This window comes from Labrus mixtus, chromosome 15, assembly GCF_963584025.1.
Source record: "Labrus mixtus chromosome 15, fLabMix1.1, whole genome shotgun sequence".
Classification (NCBI taxonomy): domain Eukaryota; kingdom Metazoa; phylum Chordata; class Actinopteri; order Labriformes; family Labridae; genus Labrus; species Labrus mixtus.
This window is the reverse complement of record NC_083626.1, coordinates 24,926,219-24,952,096: the sequence shown is the minus strand read 5'-3', so window position 1 is coordinate 24,952,096 and position 25,878 is coordinate 24,926,219. Positions and strand designations below refer to the sequence as shown.

Sequence of the window (25,878 nt, the reverse complement as noted above, 5' to 3'; positions counted from 1 at the left end):
TATCTTTCTGAATGTTATCACTCGTGATAGCCGACAGTGGCCTCTATCTAGCATGCCACCAACCTCGCTGAATTCCCTCAGTAACTACTCACCTAACAACCTGTCTCTTCCTAATTTTCTAAGACATTTATTCATTGCTGCTTGCACCTGCAACCCCGTGGCATTTTGAGCGGAACCTGAAAATGAGTGTTGTGGCACTTAGTTTAGATGTCTTCTTCTCATTCGGGGGCTTTGACTGTGACTCATTTGTACAAAGCTTTGACATAAGCCTCTGTCACTATATTGACTACATGTCAATATAAACAACTAACTATTGACGAGTGTAACTATCATTTACACTTACAGTCTATATATATAGTCTATCATTAAGACTATACAGGCACCTGTTGTTTCTATAGTGATGCCAATGTGGAATTGCCAATTGGAAGGGGGTACTGCTAAAATGAAAAAGATTGTATAAGGAACCAAATTGGAAAATGTCCTGCTTCCTAGTTGATTTATTACCTCTGTAAACATTTTTCTATTGAGTTCATTGTTCATAATTATTTGCGGAAAAAATGTCTCCATCAAGAGTAACGTTGATAATAAACCAAGGTGTGCTTCAGGTTGTGGCTGCTTGGCATTGACAAGTCACCTCCAAGACGACCTAACAACCAGTATAGATAGAAAACAATGTATACCAACTATGTCATCTAAATATAGACAATTCTCCCCCAGCCCATCACAAAAAAGCTTTCCAAGAGATAGTCCACCTCCTAATGGTTTTTTAAATAGATTAAAGTATAAGCCACAAATACTTAATTCTAATAAACATTGCCTTATGAAAGCTTCCTAAGTTATGATTCCATTTGTCTCAGTATATTCATGTGATGTCAAGGTGACACATACGGCATCTATATCTTCCTGCAGTGAAATGACGGCTACCTCATTAACAATAAAAGCAGCCACAACATGGCTCCTTGAAATCAAAGCAGCAACAAGCAGTTACGATGTCAAGATATCATTTGAACCATACACCCTATTACAGGGTAAAAGATGTACAGCATTAAATAAAACAGAGATTGTGAAAAGGTTGAGCAAAGGAGGAATGGTGGGAGGGAAGGGTGTGAGAACAGACAAGAAAAAAAGCTAAATGATAGCTCGTTATTGTTGTGCTAATCACCACCTTCACCCTTCTCTGTAGATCAAAAAAGACTCAAACTGTTGCTCAGCGCAGGGAGCTTTTGAAGAGCACCCTGATACAAAGGCACAGGTTATTAACTGATACATGTATTCAGGCGCATTGTGTTATTTACATGTGGGAACAGCAAACACAGCATGGAATACGGCCTTATAGGAACTTTTGAAGCATAAAGCTGTTGCTAAGCTACTGACTCTGAGATACAGCATCCACAAATATATTGGATAAAAATAATTTCAATTACTGTACGGTCGGGTTCAAACAAGCATATCAAAGTAAGAAGCAGCTAAGGAGTGTTTTTTTTGTTTTTTTTTACAAACTTACTTTTTAATTGTGATTCAGGTATAAAAACAGCCATTGAGTCATACAGTCATCATGATTTCTACCCAAACAAGTCTGTCTGTGCAACATTTTCTCCAGTGGCAATTACTCTCCTAATTTACAGCTACTTAAAGTCCTTTGGCTGCACAAAGGAGGCTGATGTCTAACTGAACACATGACACGATATCACAGCCGTTTATTGTGTACATAAATAGCACACAGACAAAGGGAGTAATTGCACTGTTTGATTTAAAGAGAGTCTGGGGGTACAGGTCGCAGGGTACGATGAATGACATCTCTATTTGGACACAGCTAATTTTCCTCTGAGGACAGTTTGTGTATAGAGTTATGAACATACACCACAGAATCTGCACGCTTCTCATTTAATTAACTGTATTGCTCCCTTTATGTCGGCCTCACATTGCTACTCTGTCGTTTCACCTGAGACCCTTGGATACAAAAGAAAGTCTTTAATGTGACTCTTTGTGTGTAGGCTGGTGTAGTAACAACGGGATATCCAATTTCTTTCAGAGGCAAGATGTAATCACGGTAATGTGGATGATTCAGTTAGCCGTGACTGTTATTGAAACTGATTAATTATCCTGTTGCGGCCTCCTTCTCAAACTAAGTAAGCCAAGGCTCCAAACGTGGAGACAGAAAACATACAGGGACGCCACACAGATTGAAAGGACCGAAGAGCTTTGTTTACATAAATTACCTCCCCAAAATAGGCTATACTCAAAAGATACAGAATAAATAGACTTTTCACTTTCAGCACCTCCCTCTAAAACTACCTAAAATATAAACTAACCTAACAGAAAACAAACGATCAAAAACAGGAATACCAGTGGTAGGAAATAACAAAACCCAGGAAGCTGCATGGGGGAATAAATAAATACCGAGCTCGGGGAAAAGAAAACTATGCCCAGAGAGTCTGTGTGCCCACCTCCCTCCTCTACCTGCTCCTCAGTGGTTCTCAATTGGGGGGTCGGGACCCAAAAGTGGGTCGCGGAGCCGTTTTCAGTGGGTCGCAAATGTGTGCTTGGAAGAAAAATGCTTTTAAAAAATAGTCTTTGAAGCGCTTTTTTAAACAAGTTTGTTTAATTCAGATTCTTTGCTCTATCAAGCTTTGTACCACCTGATGTCAAAACTGCACAATTCTTCTTTAAATAAATCTGATTGATTTTTCATGAAGGAGTAGTTGGTGGGTCCTGAGGCTCCACTGCTCTTAAATCCCCCTCCCTCCTCCTCCTCCTCCATAAGAGCAAATTTCCCTCAGGTGTGCAGCAGGCAAAATGAGGATGGAGAACCATGGAAGAGAGAAAGAAAACATTTCTCTTAGTTTGTCAGAGCTGTGCTTCAAGATCAAGACTCTACACGGTGTCATGTCATCGAGAGACACTTTCAGTCTGAACAAGGTGTCACCATCACTGTGGCCTAATTCAATGAAAAATCTATTCACCATCTTGACAGCTGGCTAATCCCCCCTTTTTTTTCAGAAAAAGGAGCAGAGTACATTCAGTAACCTTAAGGTGTTGTTCTCTAAATAGAGTGTTTTCAGCTCCTTATTATAGAGTGGTACCAATTCCAACTAAACCCAGCAGTATAAAGGAAGTCTTTATAGGTTTGAGTGCTTTAAAAATGAAACACGATATGAGAAAATGAGTGAGAATTAAAGTAAGACTTTAATCCTGTATTAAACGCCTGATACCATTTCTTCTGCGACTAATTTAATTAGGGCTGTAAAATGAGTCAATGATACATTTAATCACTTTATTTTGAACGTCCTTCAAATTTACCACCAAATTAGAACAAGCCAGTCTCTTTGTGGCTCGTCTGTTTACTCAGTAAATCCACGAGCGGTTCACATCAATGTCTTTGTCTGAGAAACACCATTAATCTCCTCGTCTCAGATCAGCTTTTGTTTGGGGAAAATCATATCTGACATGTTTGTTGTTTTGACAGCCACGTCAACCTTCTTTGTGGACTCTGGGGTTTCAATTGATGCACGTGCAGAGACAAAAAAAAGGGATCTCCTTTAAACTGCAAATGGAATTCATGTGCGAGTAAAAATGCTCTAAGGTAAACACCTCACCTCGGTCATTAAAGCAGATTGTAGCTCTCATTGTGCAGTCCTCATCTGGCATTGAAATTCAGAACTCTTAAGTGGGGAATAATAGAGGGAATGTCTTTGATGGTTCACTCACTGTCAGTACAGCGGCAGCTCCTGCTGATAAAAGAGCTGCAGGACCAGATTGAAGGTTTCCATGGTGTTGGAACCGGAGCGGCTGCTGCTGCTGCTTCTTTCATGTTTGTGAGCCGGAGAAATGAGGTAGTTTGTTAAGTCGTGACTATTGGCTGAACGCTGGATTTTAAGCAAGTGGCCTATGAGTTTTTTTGTTGTTGTAAAATTGACAAGCAGCACGGGAAAGAAAAACTTAAAAGTGGAACTTAAAAACTTACCCTTTTCACTTAGTTGAGGCTGAGGTTGTCTCAGGATTTTGATGAATGCTCCTCCATTCATTTGCTTGTATTTGAGATTTTTCTGTCTTTGGTTTTTGAATCAGTTCAGTTTTACTCAGCTTCTCCTACAATCTCAAACATTTTAAAGCTTATCCATATAGGAAACATTGTTCTTTTATTATTTTGTCTCATATAATGTCAGCTGTAAATCACTCAGGTTCAGCTCTTGTTGTTTTTGTTTGGGCTTTTTGTGTCTCCATTGAAGAGACGGGACACGAATAGAGTCAAAAATCAGGCAGAGATGGAGTTGGAGAATGACATGCAGGAAAGGAGCCACAACCCAGGGCGGCCCGCTTGGAGGACCACAGCCTCCGTACATGGGGCGCACGATCCAACCAGTTACACAACCAGCGCCCCAGCTCCTGTTGTTTTTTCATGTGCTGTATAAATAAAATTGACTTGACGCGATAATAAACACAGACATGCCTGACAGAAGATCTGTCACCATGCTAGCAGCTGTGTAAGACTCATAGTTCCCTTCATGAGACAATATATTGCCTGCCTGCTGACTCTGTTTTAATAACATTTCACTGAGGTCTTTGACTGATATGAGGCATCCATATTTATTTATTTTTAGTTCTGGGTTTTGAATGGAAGTTGGAGAAACTGGAACTTTCAGAAGAATCAATGCAGTTTCTCACAAAATCTATACAAAAGATCAAAATGTATTTATATCCCTCACACTTAGAAGTATTCCAGGTATAAGGCATGACAGTTAAAAATAGGTCCCACAATGAGGCTCGTAATGCCATCAATACAGTACTTCCAACATAAAGGAGTGCATAATGCTCGTCGGCTGTTTGATTGCTCTCTCTGTCTGACATTTAGCTCCGGTTCCTTCAGAGACAGCCGGGCATCAGCTCACTCCTGGAAAATAGATTTCTGTGGGTAAGCCGCTGAATACTAATGTAGTGATAATGCCAAGGTCCTGATGTGATGTTAAATAAAACATCTGAGCTTTCTTGGCATAATATGGGCTTATAAAAATTGGATTTTTTCCCCCCCAATGTATTTGGAAGTACAAAAAGCATTCTTTTGTTTTCGTGAACTGCCTTAAGACGACCTCCTCTGGAGCGAGATATGCATCCCTGCTGGCCTCGAACCGAGTCGTACAAAAGCATTTTCACTGCCTCTGTTCTGTCTCCACAGTTTGTCTTTAAATTCTCAGAATAAACAGCTGTAAAGAGCTCCCCCCCCCCCCCCCCATACAAAAATAACAAGTGTTATCTCCATTCTAACAGACTTCAATTTGTGGCTGGATGTCAGAGAAAACAGGACAGTAATTGATTCATTTTTATTCAACACTGAAGCTAAACAGAGGATTTCATTCTTTCAATTAATACGATTTTGAAAACTACAATTTCAGATGTGGTGTCTTCTGAGTATTTTTCCAGGTACAGGCAGTTTGCAATGAGGTTAACAAGGTGTGAGAAAACCAGTGAGAGTGAACATCAGCAGCTTTTATCAAGTGGCATCACATTCTTGTTGTGATCGTTTGTGCTCAGTGACTGCACGTCCACATCTTCTTCTTTATCCAAACGTGCAGACAGCGCCCTCTCCTGGCAGAAAATATTCCATCGTCCTCAAATAGTTCTCTCTGTTTTTCTTTCATACAATGTAGGTTTTTGTTTTAATACAGTAATTCACACAGTATGTCATCTACATTTGTCCTTATTGGAGTGTCAGTTACAATGTCCCCGTGATGGTCCAGGAGTTCATCCCTGTGTTTAAATATGTTGTCACTTTTAAGTCGTTCTTGTGGATGTGATTTGTGTCTTTTTAGCAGGACAGAATCAGTCCACTAGCTTTTGTCTGTAAAAATTCGACAACTCAACAGAAGCTTGTGCAAATATTCCCCCCACCACTAATACTTAATCTTACATTTTAGTCTGAACCACAACCGTTTCCTCTTCCTGTGCTACAAAAAAAAAACCCCACTAAAAACCTCAACCCCAAAAAACCTTCTGGAACTTTATTCAAGTCTCACACGGATCGGGTCGACTGAACTGTTCTGACTTTACCTGCTCATCAAATGAAAATACTCACAATAAAAATTGGCCAAATTTCTCAAAATACATCTAAATGTCGGTACAGTCTTTCTTAGAAATCTTCCCCGGTGTGTTCGGACAGAGTCACTCGAACCCACTTCACAAATCAAAAGAATGTTCCTCCTTGACATCTCTCTACAGCCGCAAGAAGCTCCACAAAAAAATGCAGGGAGGAATGAAAACTATTCACTGATTGTGTGACAGTTTCTGTTGCTTTTTAAAGAGTGTACTTTCACTCCGTTTAAACCTGTCAAGGACTGAAGATGAAAAAACAGCCTAATATGGTGATAAGCGTCTCTTTTCTTGATATGAGATGGCTTTCCTACTCAATGATTTTGAGTCTTTAAAGGCAGGGCTGGTAATTTTCAAAAACTAGCACGATTTAGAAAGTAGCATTCCATCAGTGCTCCGTCTGCACCCACCCCCTCCCCTCTGTGCTCCCTCAAAAGCCACGCCCCCTCACTTACATGCATGAGCGCCGTTACTCCAGAAGCGGACCTCAGCTCATCGCTTTCATTGTGTAGAATCTACGTCATCTAATGTCTCATTCAGCAGTAATTAAACTAAACTTTACAATACATGTAAAAAAAAAAAACGGGACTATTTTATTACTCACAATGGCCAATGACAAACTCGCAGTATAAACTCCATTATCTGTGACGCGCTTTGAGTGTGGGAGACAGGGAGGCTGTGATTGGTTCATCAGATCGGTACCTCGTGGCAGACATTGGTCAAAGTTTTTACAGGCTTACAAACTGATACAGATGACGGATTTTAGTCGTTCCATTTTCAGAGAACATGAGTTATTAATTTCTGTCAGGACCTAAAGACAACTTCAACCAAAATCTTAAAAAATTAATCTGGAGGAAATGACCAACCCTGACTTTAAACATCTCAGGACATCATCAGAATTATAATATGTATCGTTGCTTACTGAAAGTTAAACATGTCTTGATGAGTCTTAATTGCATTGAGTAGTTCTAAAGAGTCACCATTTAGTGCTGCTGTGTAAAAATTGTAAAATGTGACGAATGTTTGAGAAGGACTCTTAGAAAAAAGTTTAACTTTGAATACTGACTGCTGTCAGGCCACAGGGCTGAAATATGGTTTGATGAAAAATAAATTAAATGTTCTGTCTCACTGTGAAAGAAGAGCTTTTATTTGATCTATTAGTTTCAGGTTTCAAATTTGATTTGAACGCCTGATGGGAAATGTGGTCGTATCATGACTCAGCACAAACACAAAATATTCATATGAAGGAGTGAGTAAAAAAAAAAAGTAAAAAAAAACCACAAAGATGATTTTTTTTTTTCAGGCACCAACAGACCATCTTCATCTCTAAGATGATGGTGAGAGTGAGTTGTATTACATATATTCTTCATTCCTACTCTAGCTGTTGTAAAGAGGCACCACGCGGTCTATAGCGGCCCTGCAGATGGGGCACTTCTTTGGCTCTGGCAGGACGTCGTAGCACTGAGCACAGGCACACACGTGGCCGCACTCCAGGAAGACGCAGGAGCGCTCGCGGCTCAGACACACCGTGCAGCTGCTGGGCGACACGCTGCTCTCCTCGATGTTCAGTTCACGCATACGCTTCTTCTGCTTCTCCTTAAACTCCTCCAGCATGCTCCTCTCCTTCTTACCCTCTCTGTGGTGGACGTAGCGTTTCCACAGAATGAAGATTAACGTTGAACAAGCCGCGACGCCAAAGAGGAGAGTCAGGATCCTCCACAGTCTGACGCTGTTGCCCTGCTTCCTGAGGAGAGACTCGTAGTCCAGCCGGGTGAGAAAGTACTGGAAGCCCTGTTTGGGAGGCTGCAGTTTGATCAGGTTGTTGTCCAGCACCAGCTCTCCCACTCCTGTGACGCTGTCCCCCAGCCGCAGCATCTCCTCAGTTTCATGGATCCCCTTGGGTCGCTCGCCGCTGATGAAGTGCCCGATGACGTTGGACAAGGACTGGACTGTGGGGTGAAAGTTCTCGTAGGTGGTCTCCAGGTTCAGCTCGACAGCGTCTAGTGGACGCACAACCCGTATCGTGGCGGCGATATCGTCGTCATGAGACCCGAGGGCGAAGGGAACAGTGTTGGTGCGCTGGTGGATGACTTTCTCTGTGTTGTTCCTGTTTAGACAAATCAAAGTTATTAGTCTTCTGTTTAGGTAACGTCAAAATAAAGCACATCAGTCAAAGATCACGTCTTTAAATTTTGTCCAGCCAACAGTTCGCAGTCCAAAGACATTCAGCTTGAAATGATGTGCTTTGGAAATGAATGTGCAAATGCTACTGGAGGAGCTGAAACAAGCTCATATGTGTTAAATAAAACAGAATAAAAGAGTTACAAGATGACAAAACCTGAGGTAATATCTCAGCTCTTATTTCTGTCACTTTAACTAAAATCATGTTTTCTCATCTTGTTCCACTCTGAAAGATGTCATCATGTTTCGATAAGTGCACATGTTTCTTTCTGGTAATAACAAGAATTTAAAAAAGAAGGTTCTTCCTCTTAGTGTCTGGAGGTCCTTGTCAGTGTCCGTGTTAAGGGTAACATCCACACCAGCTCCTAATTAAACCACGGTGACATTTGCAGAGAAAATGTTTTCACACTGTTAAATGTCCTGCAGCTGAAGAGCTCATAACCTAACTATCTGTGAAGAGATGTTAGCAGTGCACTCATTTTCTGAATCGGACCTGTGCCTCCTCTCCTCTCTCTCCCCCTAATTTCTGACTCTATCCACTGGACTATCTCTAATTAAAAAGGCATAAAAAGCCCCAAAGCAACGCTTGGAAACAAAAAAAAAGCTTAAAAAAATATATAAAAAACCTGAAAAATTTAGAAGCTTTGTTTATGTGAGTTTGATACGACCGTTTTTTTGCACAGGTGGTCATAATGTTATGCCTGACTGACAGCAAAGATAAAAAACATGAAATGTAATCCCAGTCAGGCGTTAACACAAAGCCCTAAAAGTCTCCTCATACCTTCTTGACCTTATTTAGAACCTGTTTAAAAACATTTTCAGCGCTGACTTACCACAGATGAGTGGTGCGATTCCACACCATCTTCTCCTCCTTCAGCGTCAGTCTTTCAATCACTCCTTTGCAGTTATCAACAAACTGGCTGCTCAGAGTCTCCTTCACAGATCTTACTACACCTGCAGTGAACGATAAACAAGACGCTGTGGAAACTATTTCTAGAAGTTTGAATGGTCTTTTTTTTTTTTTTTTAAACAAACAAGACAGAAGCTTCATTTAGGGTTTTGGGGTTTTTCAAACTCACCTTCTATGACCGCGTACGGGACACATCTTCCAGGAGTTTCCGACAGGATGTTCTTCAAATCCTGGTCGATGCAGACTTTCTTGGCTTCCTACAGAAACAAACACATCAGATTAGCACATGAAGGATAACAGCTGATAACACTACTGACATCCACATGGCAAAGACAACAAGTGTTGCCAACCTTTAATCTGGCAACAGTTGAAGCTCTGCTCCTGTAGATGGAGTAAAAGACTGCAGTCAGGGCAGAGCTGGTGGCTAAAACCACAATCTGTGCAGTCGAGGGTTTCCCACTTGAGTCCATCCTGCGATTTGCAACATTCAGGGCTGTAGGGACAGAAATGAGAAGCACAGATTAACAAATTGTCTTAATAATAATAATAATAACAATATATTGTTTTTTTATAGCGCTTTTCTAGGAACCCAAAGACGCTTTGACAAAATATAAAACCAAAAAAAGTTAGGGTTAGGCTAAAAGTTAGTGGTTGTAGGCGATGTTGAAGAGGTGAGTTTTGAGGGATTTCTTGAAGGAGGTGAGTGTGGGGGAGTCTCTGATGTTTTTTGGGGAGTGAGTTCCAGAGGGTGGGAGCAGCAACCCCCTGCAGGACCGAAGGTTGGAGGGGCTTTGAAGGTGACGATGAGGAGCTTGAAGTTGACACGCTGGGGGGGACGGGGGAGCCAGTGGAGGTCATGAAGGACGGGGGTGATGTGGTCTCTGGTGCGGGAGTGCGTGAGGAGACGGGCTGCGGAGCTCTGAATGTAGAGTCTTAAAAGTGTTAGTCAGAGAAACACAAGTTTATTGTTGTTCTAAGTCAGATCCACATGGCTGAACAACTTCAACATGTGCAAGACGACTGTTTGAGAAATAAAAAAATGTGAAATAAAATGCTCAGCTGTGTATTCTGCTATGCTATGAGGTTTTTAAATTCAGTAATTATATGTCTGTGTTGTCATCCTTGTGTTGTGTTTTATCATTTTTTAAATACAGATTTGGAATTATGAGTGTGAAATAAATCAGCATTTAATATAAACCAAAATAACTTAAGACAGACTGTAAGACATGAACTGTCTGTTTTATTTAACGAAATTCACTAAAAATAAAATATCTAACCTTCCTTCATGATATTAAAAAACGACTACAGTAAGAAACACGAACATTTATATTGTTATTAATCTTTTAAAGACATTCACTGCATCATCTACTGGATGTAAACAAACTCTGGATTAGTCAATAACAACATTATGGAGCTACACAAACAGCTTCAGTAAATACACGACCATTCAATATCCACTCTGTATCAAAACACAGCCTTCAATATCACATTTATAAAACATTTAATACTTTAAAAAGCGGAATAAAATGGTTAATGAGTAAGTGAGGAAGCTAGCATCGACAGCTAATGCTACCTAATAAGCAAACAACTCGCCAGCGGTGTTCCTGTTAACTTTATTTAACAACCAATTCATTAGATTTATACACTGTCATGATATTAAGCTGCAAAAACAGTTATAGGTTACATACTGGTCGTTCTCAAAGGGTTTGTTGTCATACCTGTATTTGCCCTCGTCCCACAGCCAACAGGGATTCAACAACACTTCCGGGTTCAACATGAAGCGAACTGCAGTACAACTTCCTGCCGGCAGGTGGCGGTGTTTCATAGTTTATGTTACAGTGAGACCTTTTTTTGAATCTTTCAGCGTTAGAGCAGTGAAGGAAATCGAAGGTCGAAGGGACATCATAACCGTAATATTTACAGTCTATATCAGGGGTGGTCACAGCAAGGGGCCACATTCATTTAATTCTCACCGCCAGAGGGCCAAATTGTAGAATACAAAAACAATTACAGTCAATAATGTCTCAAATTTAACTCAACATATACCAGTGATCAAATATTATATATATATATCTGGTTTTCATGAATTCATGGCAGATTTTGTCAAGTTTTCTTCATGTTTCCAATTAATTGATGTAAAAAAAAATTGACCTGAGGGCCACATTGAGGGTTGATGGGGGCCGCATGTGGCCCCCGGGCCGCCAGTTGCCCAGCCCTGGTCTATGATCACAACATGTAAATATAAATATATAATATAGCATAGTACAATATGAAGCAAAGGAGATTTAAAAAAAAACAACATATCAGCAAGAACAAAGCCCAATATAAGATAAAATGAATAATAAATATATAAATTGTAATAAGAAGAAGTAAAGGAAGAAGAAGCTTGTTAAAACATCAAGTTTCCTGAGAACATGTATTATTGAATCTGTATGCAATTAGTATTTAATACGAATTTGAATTGTAAAAATGTAAATGTAATGTATTTAACTGCATGTTTTTATACATGAGCAGGTAAAACAAAGTTGTACAATCTGAAATGACTGATGCTGTCCTTCAGCCATTCGACCATTCAGACACACACTTACTGTTCATCTCATAAGTTACACCTGCCAGCCCTGGCTTCTTTCTTCTTTGGTACCCAACGAAACACAACTGAATCATCTTGTTATTGTTTCTTATTAGTTTAGTGTAGTTGATTGTTTAGATGGTAAGGGACCATGTACAGAATATATATTAATCTCAATTAATGAGAGGAGATGCATTGCACCAGATTAAGCTGATTAGATTCTGTCTGTAGTCCCTGGGCAGGTATACACACAAACCAAACAATATATATATATACACAAACCAAACAATATATATATACACACAAACCAAACAATATATATATACACACAAACAAAACAATATATATATACACAAACAAAACAATATACAATGTATCAATGCAAAATATGATTTAAAGGAATAAAACCAGATGACATCATGTAGCCACGTTCCCCAACCTAAAACCTTCCTCCCAAGCCTCGCTCCACACCCACAAAGATACTACCAAACATACACACATACACAAACACAGACACATACACACAAACACATACACATAAACACACATTGCATACCAAAACAAGTAACAATCAAGATTAATGCACACACGATTGGTTTTTTCAGGATCAATTTTTCCGGGAAAATGTTTCAAAATTTGTGCAGATTTTCTCCCAAGCCTCCCTCCACAGCCACAAAGATACTACTAAACACACATTTGCACACACACATGGACGTTTGCACCCCCCCCCCCCCCCCCCCCCCCCCCCAAAAAAAAAATAGTCTTATATGCACAGTAAGACATCATGACAATGAGAAATGGATACATGATTGATATTTCAGGATGTGTTTTTTCAGTTTACCAGAAAATGTTTCAAATTGTGTGCAGGGTTTTCAAATCTGTGGGGAGTTTTTTTCACAAACAGCTGTCATACTGTCATAAAGTAATCACATATTTACATTTTCCGTCAAATGTTTTCAATAATTCATTTTCAATTTGTTTCAATAAGAACTCTGGAGATTTCAAACAAGGATCCCAAGTTGTTTCTCTGCCGTTTAATTTGTGGCAAAAACGTCTTCCTCATTTCAATCTCACTTTTTTTTGTCTCATGAACTATTCAAACATTCTTCTTGTGTCACAACAGGGGAAATAAAGTCTGCGCTATATTGAAATTAATAGAGATTCCCACATTATGTTAGGGAGCACCCTTGGGCCACCTGGAGGTGGACCCCCCTCAGCTATTCATCCCAGGGCTGCATACAGATGATGCTGTCTCCTCCAGCGTTAACAGTGTACACAACTTGCACACAGCTACATTTCAATTTACATAAAAAGAGAAAAGAAAAAGTCCCTGTTATAAATCAGATGCTGTCAGAGAACATAAGGCGGGGAGTCAGTCAGTAGATTTATAACATTGAGTCTATTCGAATGGGAAAGCCTTTTGATTGATGGCCCCTCAACTCTGACAGGCACCATATTTCAACAGAATAACAGAATTTTCCTTTTTATATATTGCTTCTCTCTATGTTCTCATTGCCTCTTGTGTACGTTTTGTTTCTGCAGAGCGCTCATCAAGCAGAAAGCTGCTCTGAATGAATATGGTGTTTTTAAAACTCATGCAGTGACGTTTTGAAGAATTCTTCATCATCTGCTTGGCATCTTGTAAGAAGTCAGTTTGCGATTTTGTTGTTTTGACAAATTAAAGGGTTTCAGAAGAAAGATGGGCAACATCCATGATGGTTGCATTACTGAATGTCCATGATCATTTCTGATTCTTTTCTTCAGGTTCTCCAGCTGTCGAAACACTCTCGCCTGCAGTCCGTTTAAACACTGGTTTAGTGCAGAGTGTTCAGAGCAAATAACCTGACGGTGAACTCGGTGAAGAAAACTACCCAGCAGCCAGGTTTAGTCGATGACAGCTCGAGTCGGAGCAAGCAGAGCTGGGTTGAGTTAAAGAAAATAAGCGTCTCTCCTGTACATCAGTGCTATTCTGCAGCTGAACCCACACATCTGAATTTGTGCTTAATTTTGAAAGCACTCTCTAAAACTCAGACTATGGATTTTTCAATACCAGTCAAACCTCCAGTCTGACAAAACCATCTTGGTAGATGCGTTCGGTTTTTTACAGAATGAGATTATTCGCCCTCACTCATAAATATCGATTCTTTTCTATGTTGCTCAGGTGACATTTTTTAACCTTTGCACCCATTATCTTAACCAATTTTACAGCTGCAAACATTGATTAAACAGGTCGATCAACATAATGAATGAAAAGGTTGAAAATAAAAGAGTCAGGCGAATATCGTGTTCCCACCACGACCACGGTTTTTGGTCTAAAAAGAGGATTACAATCACAGGGAGAAATGGAAATCAATTATTCAGTGTTCATTTGTAATTTAACTAATTGTTTCACATGTCCGAATTAACTATTTTTATGATCTGAAAAACAGTACGTTTTCTCCAATGTCATGTATTTCTGGTGTTTACACTGTTTTAAATGCATCAATTGGACCTGTGCGTAAGAAAGGGGTTGCAAATGTCCAGAAGTCCGTAGTCAAGGTGATATAAAGTACCTCAAGGGAAAATGTGCATCATTTACTGAAGTGAGCAAGGATATCAGTCAATAAAGGATCTTCAAGGAAAACTCATTCATGAGGTTTCATCTGTTGTTGTTTAGTGCCTTGTATTGTTTTCAGTGTGTCTGTTGCCATTCATATCCCCCCGCCACGTGCCTCCTGCTTCCAATCTGGCACGCCTTCAGCACATGCACGAACCACTAATTAAATCTCATGTGGCCACTAGTTATGGACAGCTTGTACATATAGGACACAGCAACATAAAAACATGTAATTAATACAGAAAGCTAAAAATAAGAAACAATGACCAACAACAAAATATACCCTGGCTTTACATTTAAAGGAAGAATGTGCGACTTTTTGATCCAGTAGATGTCGCCCTTGAGCACCAGCATGAAACCAAAACAAACTGAAACCGCTATTCTGAAGCCTCCAGCGACACACCTCCAACCCCTCTCCACTCGCGTTCACACGAAGGAGTCATGATGATGATTGCACCATAATTAAGCTCCATTAAGCCCAAGCAGCGGATAAAATTGTCCTTGGCTCGGGGCTGCAATTGCCCGTGGTATGTTGTTGTGTTAGCAGGCTAATGTTAGCTCTCAGATTCATATTGCACATAAATCAACACGGAATGACTGTGATCTAAAAACACTTATGTGACATCCAAATAAGCAGTGAGTATGTTATTCTTCTTTTCTCTAGTCCTTGATTAAAACAGTTTTATCCACAGCTCCGACAACAGTAAAGCTGGTGGGACTCGGGCTTCTCACTCATTGTAGACTGTCATGACTCAGAGAGACATTTACACAGGATATACTTGATTTCTGCTTTTTTTTTATGTGTAAAATGTTGCACATTCTTCCTTTAAGTTTTCACAGGATTGTCCAATTTGATGTGGTTCTGATACTGTAGCCAATTTCATCCAGTCTCTTCAGGGGGTTTTCCTGATGTTTTCCAGTCCAGCTTCTGTTCCTCAGTTAAAAATGCTAACTTGTACCTGCCTCGTTCTGTGTTTGCCAATCTGCCTCTCACCACTCAGCCCTCGCTCTCTGCCCAGGATCAGCTCTTCAAACCTCAACCTCCACATTTATGCAATAAATCTCCATTTCAACAACTACTCTCAGTCCTGCTAGTGGGTCGAATTTTTTTGTACAACCTCACAGTATCGTGCAATTCAAAACATGATCGCATCCACTTTAGGGCCTAAAATCTGTCTTTTTAAATGCTGTGTTGAATAAAACCACTAAAAGCCTCTGCCAATCCCCCATCCGAAAAGAAAAACAGTTCTTGCTTTGTACCGACCTCACTGAAAGTCCTTTATGTGTGACTGTTTTTTTTTTTGCATGCAATAAATATTACTCATTTGTCATTTTAACGTCTCCGTATCCTCATCTGTTCTCCCTCTTTTGAATCTCTAGAGGTTAAATAATGTAACAGGAATCATCACCCCCGAAAAAAAAAACCTCCTCCGGCTGCATCCGTCTGACATGATTGGCCTGACAAGTGAATGATTAGCCGACGAGAGTTTGCGGCTTCCTTACGAAAAGGTGCAACCTTGTTTTCAACCCCGGCAAAAGGACACAAACATCCTCAGGGTGTCTATTCAACATTAGTCACCCTGTTTTTCAGGACACAGTCTACCTTTCTGTTCTGGTGCCCCCACGTCCGCCCTGCACACTCAAACATCCCACTCTCCTTATTTTATTTGTGTCCGTCACATTATGACATCCAACACGGACCTGACGCACTCACGTGGATTTCAGACAGAAAGAGTGGCAGAAGATGGAGGCAAGCGCTTTAAGGGAGCGGTAGAAAGTCTTGTGTGCCGTCTGTGGCCTGATGCAACCCGTGCAAGAACCAGACAGACATCCCTTTGTGTAGGGTCTGTCTAATTATGCAGTCACAAGCAAGTCCCTTTTTTTAAATGTCAGAGTAATTAAGTGTAGGAAAACAAAAAATGTGCTTATTATTAGGGGCCGTAAGACCTGACTTTCCAACTTTTTGAAATGTCAGATTTTAATAGGTAGCCACGCAGAGGAAGTTCGCCCAAACAATATCAAAGTTTCCCTTCTGTTCCACTTCATGCTGACTGTCAAAACAACATTGTTCTGCAGGAAACACACAGCATCAATCACAAGTCTTTTTTCCCCCCCTGTTGAATGGATAAAAGATTCAATCTCAGAGATGTGATCAAAAAGTCTTTGGGTGTCTTTGACAAAAAAAAAAAAAACTTCAAAAGCAAGCGTCTTGAGTCTAAAACCATTTTGAATAATTTTTCATCTTTTCCCCCCCTCAACATATCAAACAGCTTTTAGCTCCATCCTGGCATACGATCAGCTTTTCTCCCAGTGTAAAAAAATATATATTTGGGAAAATCTCGGTTCCTAAAGCTATTAAAATCGACTCGCAGTGTGTGCCTGGAGGACTGCCTCAGAGGCTAACTCAACAACTTGATGCATAATGAGGCTCTTTGGCACAGACTTGATTGCGGTTTTAAGAAGTGATACGTTTACCTGCAACACACAACAGACAAATAATCAGACTGGTGACAGTGAATATGGGGACGCTGGTTATTTCCAATTATCACAGTATGAATAAAATGATAGAACAATCCTGTATTTGTATAAAAGTGCTGATTTCACTTTAAACTTGAGCTCAAATGAATCCAAGTGTTTTTCAAACAGCAGAAACGAAAGAGAAAAGGAATTTTTCAATAATTTAAGGAAATGAGCGTCGATCTCTTGCCAAGATTTTCCAGCCATGCTAGCTGTTTCCTCGTTGTTTCTTGGTTTTATGCTAAGCTACACTAGCTGTCTGTTGGCTCCGGTTTGGTTCTGAACAAATACCACAACAAACTTGCAGCAAAGCACATTTCCCAAAATGACAATGTTTTCCATCCAAATTCAAGAGTTACAGAATCTACTTTGCAGCAAGCCCAAAGCAACTTCAGGAAGTTTGGATTGGCAAAGAAATATTCCCATCGAAACCTCAAATTTGCATTTTTTAACCTTGGTTGTTTCGCTTTAAACAAGACCATCATTATGCTGACTCTGCGTTTTTATATAACGTGCTTTCTGAATCTCTGATATAGCCTACATTTCTGTGGGACTTGCAGGTTCCAAACACCGGCGGTTAACTTGTGCTAGTGTGCTAAATTATTGGCTTTTACATCACAGCTAAGGTGTCCTCAGGTAAACATACATGCTAAAGCTTCAGTGGGCGTTTGCCTCTGGTGGCGATGAGCCCAGGGGAGGAGCCCAGTTTGAATCCTGTGTTAACAAGCTGCTTTGAACATTTGCTAACTGACTCTACCTTTAAGTGCTTTAAATCCAGATCCGGATCAAACGCTGAGGCTATAAATAATTCAGATTAACAAACACTAATTGGCCCTTATTTCTAGATTCTCGTGGCTAATTGGCATTGACCTAACATGTAAACTAATAAATCAGGTAACTGGAGAGCAGCACTTTCCCTGTACAGTAGTAAATGAGGGCACGTTGACCTGCGGGTCTCCTGTGACTTTATCATTCTGCTGATTAAAGAAGGGAATGACTCTCCTGTATCTAATGTCCTGCACTCTGCCTGTTCATTAAACTATGATTCACTTGGACTGCATTATGTATTCAGCCAAGCCTATGGGAATCTGTAGTGTGGGAATGAACTAATATTGATTTCAATCTCAGACTTCTTTTTTTTAATATACAAATCATAAATTACGTTTACTCAAATGTGGTATTCCCTCAGGTTTTTTTTCTTTGTGTGTATATTTTCTTTATTGTCGTATAGGTTTGTTATCTACGGCTACACTCAAATACTTTGAAGAACAGGGTAGCCTTTTTTCTGTCATCATTCCCCCTCTCTTTTTCTCTACCGTGTGCTGGGTAGACTCGCTGCCTCCATCACGTACGGCAATAAATCAGCCATCTAAGAGCTGGGACCTTCTCTGCAAGGCCCCTCTCATTGATTACACCGTGCTCAGTAAGTGTAGCGTGATGAAGAGAGAGCCCAATTCAATTAGACCGCCGTGCTAGACAGAAATATGTAGCACACGCTGCCCTGGATGAAAGGATGTCTTTGAGAGCAATGAAGAGAAACTGGGGGAGAAAGGAAGGAGATTTGGGGAGTCCGGGGAGGAATGTCACTCAGGTGAAAAAGTAATTGGATTGCAGTGATAACATTCAGCACATGGGTTGCTTGTGTGAGTTGTTAATGGACGTGTTCGACAAAGGAACCGAGGATGAGTCATGAGCCAGGAGCGCAGAGCTGGAGATAAGTTTCAAACCAGTTTTTTCAATTGCAGCTTAACTGAAAACAGTTATTTGCCATGAGATATAAGCATCGCTGTGAGCGCACGTCAGTCTGTCGGCTGTCGTAGAAACTGATGAAAATCCTCAGTTATTGGACGGAACAAGATATTTATCATTTTTTTCCCAGAAAATAAATCACATCAAATCTGTCATTTTCCAGCCAGTGCCAGGGTCGACAATTTGGGATTTTACTGAGAATTCTTCAAAAATGTTGGATGTATTGGTGAATATCTGAAATTGTGCTTGACAGTCTAAAAAATACAGATATCCATGTTCCCTATAGGAGATATATTGCACTGGTTTTGGTTATCCCTTTTGCAGTTTTGAACCAAACATGTTTACAACGTGCACTGGAGGGGCTTAACTGGACTCTTCTCCATTATTGGTCTCCATTACATGAAACCCAAGTACTTTGATGATCCCCGACTCCCTTGACCTGACTTCTCCTCAATGGGGTTTTAGTGAACTGTCTCATCAACAGTTGGATATATTTCAATAGAAATTCAGTGCAGACATTCATGGTCCCCAGAGGATCTGCTGACTGCTAAATGCACTGGAGATAAATGTAGTTCATGGTTTTAAGAGGCTGAGATCTTTTACATTGGTGGATCCCTGACTTTTCACCAGTGACCCTGCAAGCTATAATTTTGGGTTATCTATTAAATATTTGAAATTGTATGCAATGTATTGGTGTACCTTTTTTTTTTTAGACATTCATGATCTCTTGAAGGTGTATTGTAATAAACGTTGTGATCCCATTTTAGGTGATATGCCTTGGTAACAGCCAAGCCTGTGGTGCAAAATTTGATTGGACTTGCATGAAATTTGGCACTGCCATTCATGTTTACGTTGGGATTCATTTTTTATCACTTGTTTTTTTTTTTTTTTTTTAAAGAGACGTCATCAGGTTATAAATACAATATTTCCAATAAAATGGTTATCGTTAATAACTCTACAACTTGCCTTTGTGTCTCCACAAAACGTGTCTTCTTTTAGTGAGTTTACTGGGCATATCAGTGCCCTCCGCAGGGACAAAACTTACCGACACAATCACCTTTCATATCCTCACACACAGCCATGAATCAGGCAGGAACCGTAAAACTGCTTACACGATCAGTTAGTGGCCGTCATGACGGTCCTTGTGACTGTCAGTTCTGCTCCTCTGCTCACCTGCCCACACTCAGTAATTTTCCACTCACCCGGCCTCTGCTTCACTTTGCCTGCAGGCCCCTCCCACACTCATCAGCCAACTCAGCTCACCTATGCACACACAGGCTGCCTCTCATCTGCAATCAAGCCAGTATAAAGCCTCTCCAGTTTGCTCACACTTTGCCAGATTGTTCTTTGACATCTAATGCGAGACTCTCCAGCACTTAATCTGGGACTATATTCTCTGTTCCCGACGCTGCTTTCCTCTGAGCCGCCTGCTTTGTTATATCCTGGAAATCAGCTCAACTTTTCTGCCCCTGTAACCTCCATTTCTGCCCCAGTGTTCCTCGTTCCTGTCTGCCTCATCAGAGTGAGTTTACCTGTTTCCTCCCCTTGGATCCCAGTGGCTCAGAGACTTTCCCAGTGTTGCCCCGCTGGTATTCTTATTTTATTTCTTTTCCCGTTTGTGTCGCACTTTATTTATTATTTGATGTTTGCGTGCTAACTAACATGCAAGACCAAGACGCTAAGCATGACACTCAACTTGAGTGAACGTCAACATGTTAGAAGTTTTCATGAGCATGCTGCCCTGAGCGTTTAGCCTCACAGAGATGTTAGCATGGCTCTGTGAGCAGCTGACTCCACGCTGAAGCACTGAGTGTTTTAAATCTACATTAGTTCCAGTGCAAAAGGCTAATGAACACAAGCCAGAAGTATGCCACATTATTGGACTGCATAATGAGTTCGCTGTATAATGTGAGTATTTATTTTTTTTTAATCAGTGCCAGCCCTTCAACAAGATTAAACAAATGTATATGTTGATGACGTTACAGCTGGCCCAAGTTCATACATAAGAAATTGGTTTTCACTTCATAAAACATTTCACACTCACCTTGAACGCAGACAGATTTATTAAAATACAGCAGACTCTAGGAAGACATATTCACACCTTGATTTCATTTATTTTATACTTGCAGTCCTCGCTTCTTCATAGCACGTAAACTGACAGCGTATTATATTGCTTTTATAAGCACTTGTTACAACATTTCTTATAAAAACTTCAATGTAAAGTGCCAGCGAGGAGATAAATAGACTTTCCTTATGTCGTTGAACGAACCCTTTTATACAGGACGGTAACTCGGTAATGTAGTACGTCAGGTTTGATTTGGAACATCTGACATAACCGCTGTCTTCTGAAGCACAAGAAGATACCAACTCATCCTCGATCAGATCACGGCCCCTCTTTAGATTCGCTAAACATCCGGCTAGCCTGAGAGCAAAAAGTCTCTAAATCATATTAACAGGCTGGAGGAGACTGCCCAGACTATTCCCCGAAAACATTAAATCTGTTTGCTACATTTCCAAACAGTCTCAACTTGGGCCAAATACCCCGTGGGTGATGTGTGTGTGGTCTTGCAAAAGAAGCTCTTTTCAGTTTGCATCCTGAGCCATGGAGGGAAAAAAACGGATAACCTCAAGAGAAAGGAAGTCAAATAATTTGCTCTCGCCGTTTTAAATGGCAATAAATCACATTAACATTTGAAATAGTGCCTCTAAAGACATTTTCATTCCCTCTCTCGGTTTTGTTTAATTCATAGCAGACAGCAGTGGAGAAAAGGAGACATTTTTCAGTGTTGCCACAGTAACAAACCTCTCAGCAGAGAACTTCATCCACACAGCTCAGTCCACTGAGATGACTTTTTTTTTTTTTTTATTCATTGCACCGGAATCCTCCACATACAGAACAGCTGCCCTCGGGGAAATGTTGTTTGGCTGGTCACGCAGATGTTTGTGTACAATAATTATACAGAACAGATGTTCAAAACATGTCTCCTAACTGGTAGGCTATGAGTTGCACCAGTTCCTTACTAAAAATTAACCTCAACATTAAGGATTTTCAGTTTTTTATTTTCATCTTACACAATGTCCCAACTTTTTTTTTAAAAAAGGGTTTTAACTGTACCCTGTTGTGATGAAAAATCAGTTTTGCCGGTTTCCTTATATTGTACATAAAAGTAAAATAAACATTAAAAGAAAGGAATCATTGAAGTCCTTCAGATACATTATCTAGGAACAGGAGTGTGTCAGTACAATGTTGTCTCAATTTACTCTAGAACTAAGAGGATTATAAAAATCAGAAGGTTTCATAATGAGGATTATAAAGGTCTGAAACAAATCTCAGCAAGAGTTGTTAAAGTACACCGAACATTGTCATCCCTAAAGCCATGCATGACACCCCGTGTCTTTACTGTAATTCTTCAAACTAAATGATAATCCCTCTCTAAAGATCGCCTTTACCCCGAGTACTGTACTGTTGTAGCCTCAATTTGGCCATTATTACAACACAGACCCCGTACTAATCTGTCAAAGTCTTTATTTTTAACCACAATGTGGCCTGCTGAGTTTAAGCCAGTGGATATAGTTTGCTTCAACATTTAATTGTCTAAACAAATTTGCACAAACACAATTTAGTAGACGACAATGTTAAAAGTTTTAAACATTATTTCACTGTAATGAAATCAAGATCCCACAAGCCCCTGCTTACAAGACCCACTGTGTAGAATATCAATTACAGATACACTCGGGCTCCTTATTTAAAATTAATAATTCATTTTTCATCCTCTGGATGTTTAGATGCCGAGCTCTCAAACTATTTTTAATTCCAGGAACTTCCTCTAACTTATGAATAATTGAACAATAAGGCTCATTATTAGTTTTCCATACATAATATATATACATAACCTGTTTTTACCTGCATGGTTAAAGAGATTTTGGATATAATAATTCTGTCCTTTGTCGGCTCTTTTTGGAGTTATTTTACTTCAGAGTCACTCATGTAAACAAACCCTTTGCACTTTTAGGTGACAGAAAGACTCACACAATAATGCAACAAAATGATTCTGCTGTCATCGTCATATAATCATTTCACTGAATTACACTGTGCGACTGACTTGGCTGACTTTTACAAGCAGAATGAACAAGTTACATAACTCCCCCTGAGGAAGAGTGAGTACACCATGCCCCCTCTTCCTCAGGTTTACAAGCAAACAAAAAACACTGTTACCTCTGTGCGAAGCTGGACGGATAAATAATGCTTTGGTAGCGAGCCATTTGGAAAGCAAAACAACGAAAACAGGGAGGGGGGGGGGGGGGGTACCGGGCTCCTGCACTGATCAGCGCTGCATGATGCAGACACGGAAGGAGAGGAGGAGGAGGAGGAGGGGAGGGGGAAGGAGGAGGAGCGAGCGGGGGGAACTGGCTGGCTGAGGCTCGCTGCTCTCAGTCTGTACTCTGTGCTTCTAGAAGCAGCTTCCCTCTCACTTCACTCTTGCATACTGTGGTTTGACTCTTTTTTTTTTTTTTCCTGAGCTGAGAACGGCAAACACAAGCAGCAGAGGGGCTCATTTGCTCCTTTTTTTTTTTTTACGAGCACCATGCTGCCCTGGAGACGGAATAAGTTTGTTCTGGTGGAGGATGAGGCCAAGAGCAAACCCAAGAGCCTGGGCACGGGGCTGACCTACCAGTCCATCCTCTCCTCGCTGCTGCGCTCCTGCCCTGACCTGCTGCCCGACTGCCCCTTCGACTGGGTGGGCAACATCTTCCACACCAAGCGGCAGAAGGTGGAGCTGAACAAGGAGGAGCCCGTTTATAACGTGCGCTACCTGGGCAGCGTGGTCACTATCACGGCGAAGGGGGACGGCTGCACCCAGGAGGCGGTGGCCAAGATCTGGGCGAGGAGCAACTACGGGGATCAGAGTGTCAAGATGAGGTTAATGGTGGGACCGCAAGGGATCCGGATGAGCACGGACAAAGCTGGGAAAAAGAAGCCGGTCCACCTTTACTCCCTGAACAGAATCACGTACTGTGCGCCCGACCCGTGCCGGCCGAAGATCCTGGCGTGGGTCTACCGGCACCAGGTGAAGAACATGGCGGTGGTGCTCCGGTGTCACGCCGTCCTGGTCAGCAAGTCGGAGAAGGCCCAGGCCATCGCCCACAGCCTCTACCAGAACGCCACCTCCTCCTTCAGCGAGTTCAAGCGGCTGAAGCGCCAGAGCGACTTCCGGCACTGCCAGCAGCAGCTGCTGGGCGAGGAGGCGGTGCCCCTGATGCCCCTGAGGAGGCTGCTGAACGGGCAGTGCCACTACAGACCGCCGGCGGAGAACCCCGGGACTGCCACCCGCCTCTGCTCCATCACAGAGGAGGAGGAGGAGGAAGAGGAACCAGAGAAACAGATGGAGAAACAGGTTTTAACCACAAACACAGACCCGACTCAGTTGTTATCCGAGTTGGACATCGGGGATATTGCCAGACTGGAGCAGTGCCAAATCCACTTCATCAGCGACAGCAACAACAACACGTTTACATTCATAACCTCTCTGGTGTGACGCTGAAACTGTTTAAATTCTGCAACACATTCCTCTCTCTTTGTCCTTCACTGGTTTCCCTTCTCAGGCTCCCTCCTGCCCCCCCCCCACCCCTCCAACCCCCCCTCGCCCCCCCCCCACCCCTCTCTCCGTCCATGTGAAGTGAAGTGTTTACCAGAAACTTCTCCGACCACCGGGCGGAAGAGAAAAAAGGAAGAGCTGGTTCTGTGGGAGTTATTTTGTTATTCAGAGCAGACGGCTCTGACTGTTTGACTGTAGCAGTTTGTGAAGCTACGTGTTTACAAAAGAGGGCTGATGATGATGATGATGACGATGATGATGCACAGACGAACATAGCACAAAGACAAACGAGGGCGATGGTTTCGGCGAGCGCTGACTCCGAAAACCTCTTGACATGTGGGTCATATTTCGACCACAGCACCGAGCAGGATTTCTTTATTAGTCCTCTCTTATTCTTTTTTTTTTGTATTCTGAGGCCGTGTTTGCCAGCAGGGACATTTTTTTGGGGGGGAATCGACTTGTAATATTTTTTTCAGGGAGGCTCTTTGTAAATTTGTGTAATTCTTTTCTAATTTAACAATCCTCACAGAAATCTTTCACAGACCGACCTTTAGTGAGTGCTTACAAACTCGAGAAGTTTATTACGGTTTTTGCTAATGATCACAGCCGACTAATGAATAAAGGCTGTAAATTAGGAAGCAAGCCATTAAGTCGACATTGCATTCATTGCTGCCATTTGTCACCTTCCTTATCATTTATGCATGACATGTCAGGAGTAACCTTTTCATGCTCAGCTTTTTTTTTTTTACTTGACATCTTTGATCCCTCAGCTTTTTAAAAATGAACACTGTGATAAATGTGCGACCAAGGACAAAAACACACAACTGTTCATGTAGAAATGTCTATTTTATGTCATGCATTTTATGTAGCATCACCTGGTTTGCAAAAAACCCCAAAACAACAACAACACCCTAATCTGTTTAACATTCCTGCTCTTTTTTTTTTTTGCCAAGTTTACAGTTATTGCAGTTTTTCCACACGAGCTCTCGCAAAAATGCAGATGGACCCTTACAATTCCACACAAACTATTTTGAATATGACTACAAGCTAATTTCCTGTTGATACGATCTGTGCCACCGTGTAAAGATGCATTGTGATTCATATGAGATGAAGCTATTTATTTACCAGATATGATGAATAAAAATGACCCACACTTGGGGTTTCCTCCACCATGGGCTGGTGTTTCTACATGTTTTCCTAAAAGATTATTCAAATGAATTCAACAACTCTGCATCCCAGCGATTTTTGCATTTGCATGTTTGTGCTGTGAGTATATGTGCAACATACACTTCAAAGAAAGGAGAGCAACATATTGACGGTGTGTAACCCCATTCCTGAGCTCTAAATCTGCACAAAAAAACCAATGTCAGCTTTTAACTGCCATTCAGTCCCTTTACATGTTACTGTAGTTTGATTATTAAAAATTCTGCAGGCCTTTTACTTGCTTCTCAGCTTTTTTGCTCCGAGGGGAGGCAATTAATCAGCGGATTGAAATGTTCGGGAAATGACCATAAAGCACCTGCCTCCGCAGGACGGCTGTCAGGCTCTGACAGGAGCAAGTGATCCAAAACGGGCGACCAGGAAGTTGACTCACTCGACAACCATTTTACTGCAAGCTTCTGCCATCAAGTGACGACAGAGTCATTGAGATTATTTAACTGGATTCACACGACGA

At 41.1% G+C, this 25,878-nt stretch overlaps 2 protein-coding genes across 3 annotated transcripts; one reads left to right on the top strand and one right to left on the bottom strand.

Moving 5' to 3' along the window:
• Positions 1 to 5,303: 5,303 nt before the first annotated feature.
• Positions 5,304 to 19,801, bottom strand: mul1b (mitochondrial E3 ubiquitin protein ligase 1b). Of its 2 annotated transcripts, none has more exons than XM_061057996.1 (5): positions 19,719 to 19,801; positions 9,526 to 9,668; positions 9,345 to 9,432; positions 9,099 to 9,219; positions 5,304 to 8,191 (listed from the first exon to the last, which is right to left on the bottom strand). In XM_061057996.1, exons 2-5 carry the CDS (start codon positions 9,643 to 9,645, stop codon positions 7,462 to 7,464), a joined length of 1,059 nt encoding a protein of 352 aa, XP_060913979.1. In that variant the 5' UTR covers positions 9,646 to 9,668; positions 19,719 to 19,801; the 3' UTR covers positions 5,304 to 7,461. The 2 variants fall into 2 exon arrangements, with proteins under 2 accessions (XP_060913979.1, XP_060913978.1); XM_061057995.1 differs by lacking the exon at positions 19,719 to 19,801 and adding an exon at positions 10,894 to 10,961.
• Positions 19,802 to 22,990: 3,189 nt separating this feature from the next.
• fam43b (family with sequence similarity 43 member B) lies at positions 22,991 to 25,638 on the top strand. Its single transcript, XM_061058013.1, has one exon. The coding sequence runs from the start codon at positions 23,193 to 23,195 to the stop codon at positions 24,141 to 24,143; it is 951 nt and encodes a 316-aa protein (XP_060913996.1). The 5' UTR covers positions 22,991 to 23,192; the 3' UTR covers positions 24,144 to 25,638.
• Positions 25,639 to 25,878: the final 240 nt, after the last annotated feature.

Coding starts and splice junctions, on each gene's coding strand:
- mul1b (XM_061057996.1), bottom strand. CDS start 9,645: ATGGACTCAAGTGGGAAACCCTCGACTGCACAGATTGTGGTTTTAGCC. Junction 9,220..9,344: donor CCCGTACGCGGTCATAGAAG/GTGAGTTTGAAA, acceptor CGTTCACTGCAG/GTGTAGTAAGATCTGTGAAG. Junction 8,192..9,098: donor AATCGCACCACTCATCTGTG/GTAAGTCAGCGC, acceptor TTGTCTAAACAG/GAACAACACAGAGAAAGTCA.
- fam43b (XM_061058013.1), top strand. CDS start 23,193: ATGCTGCCCTGGAGACGGAATAAGTTTGTTCTGGTGGAGGATGAGGCC.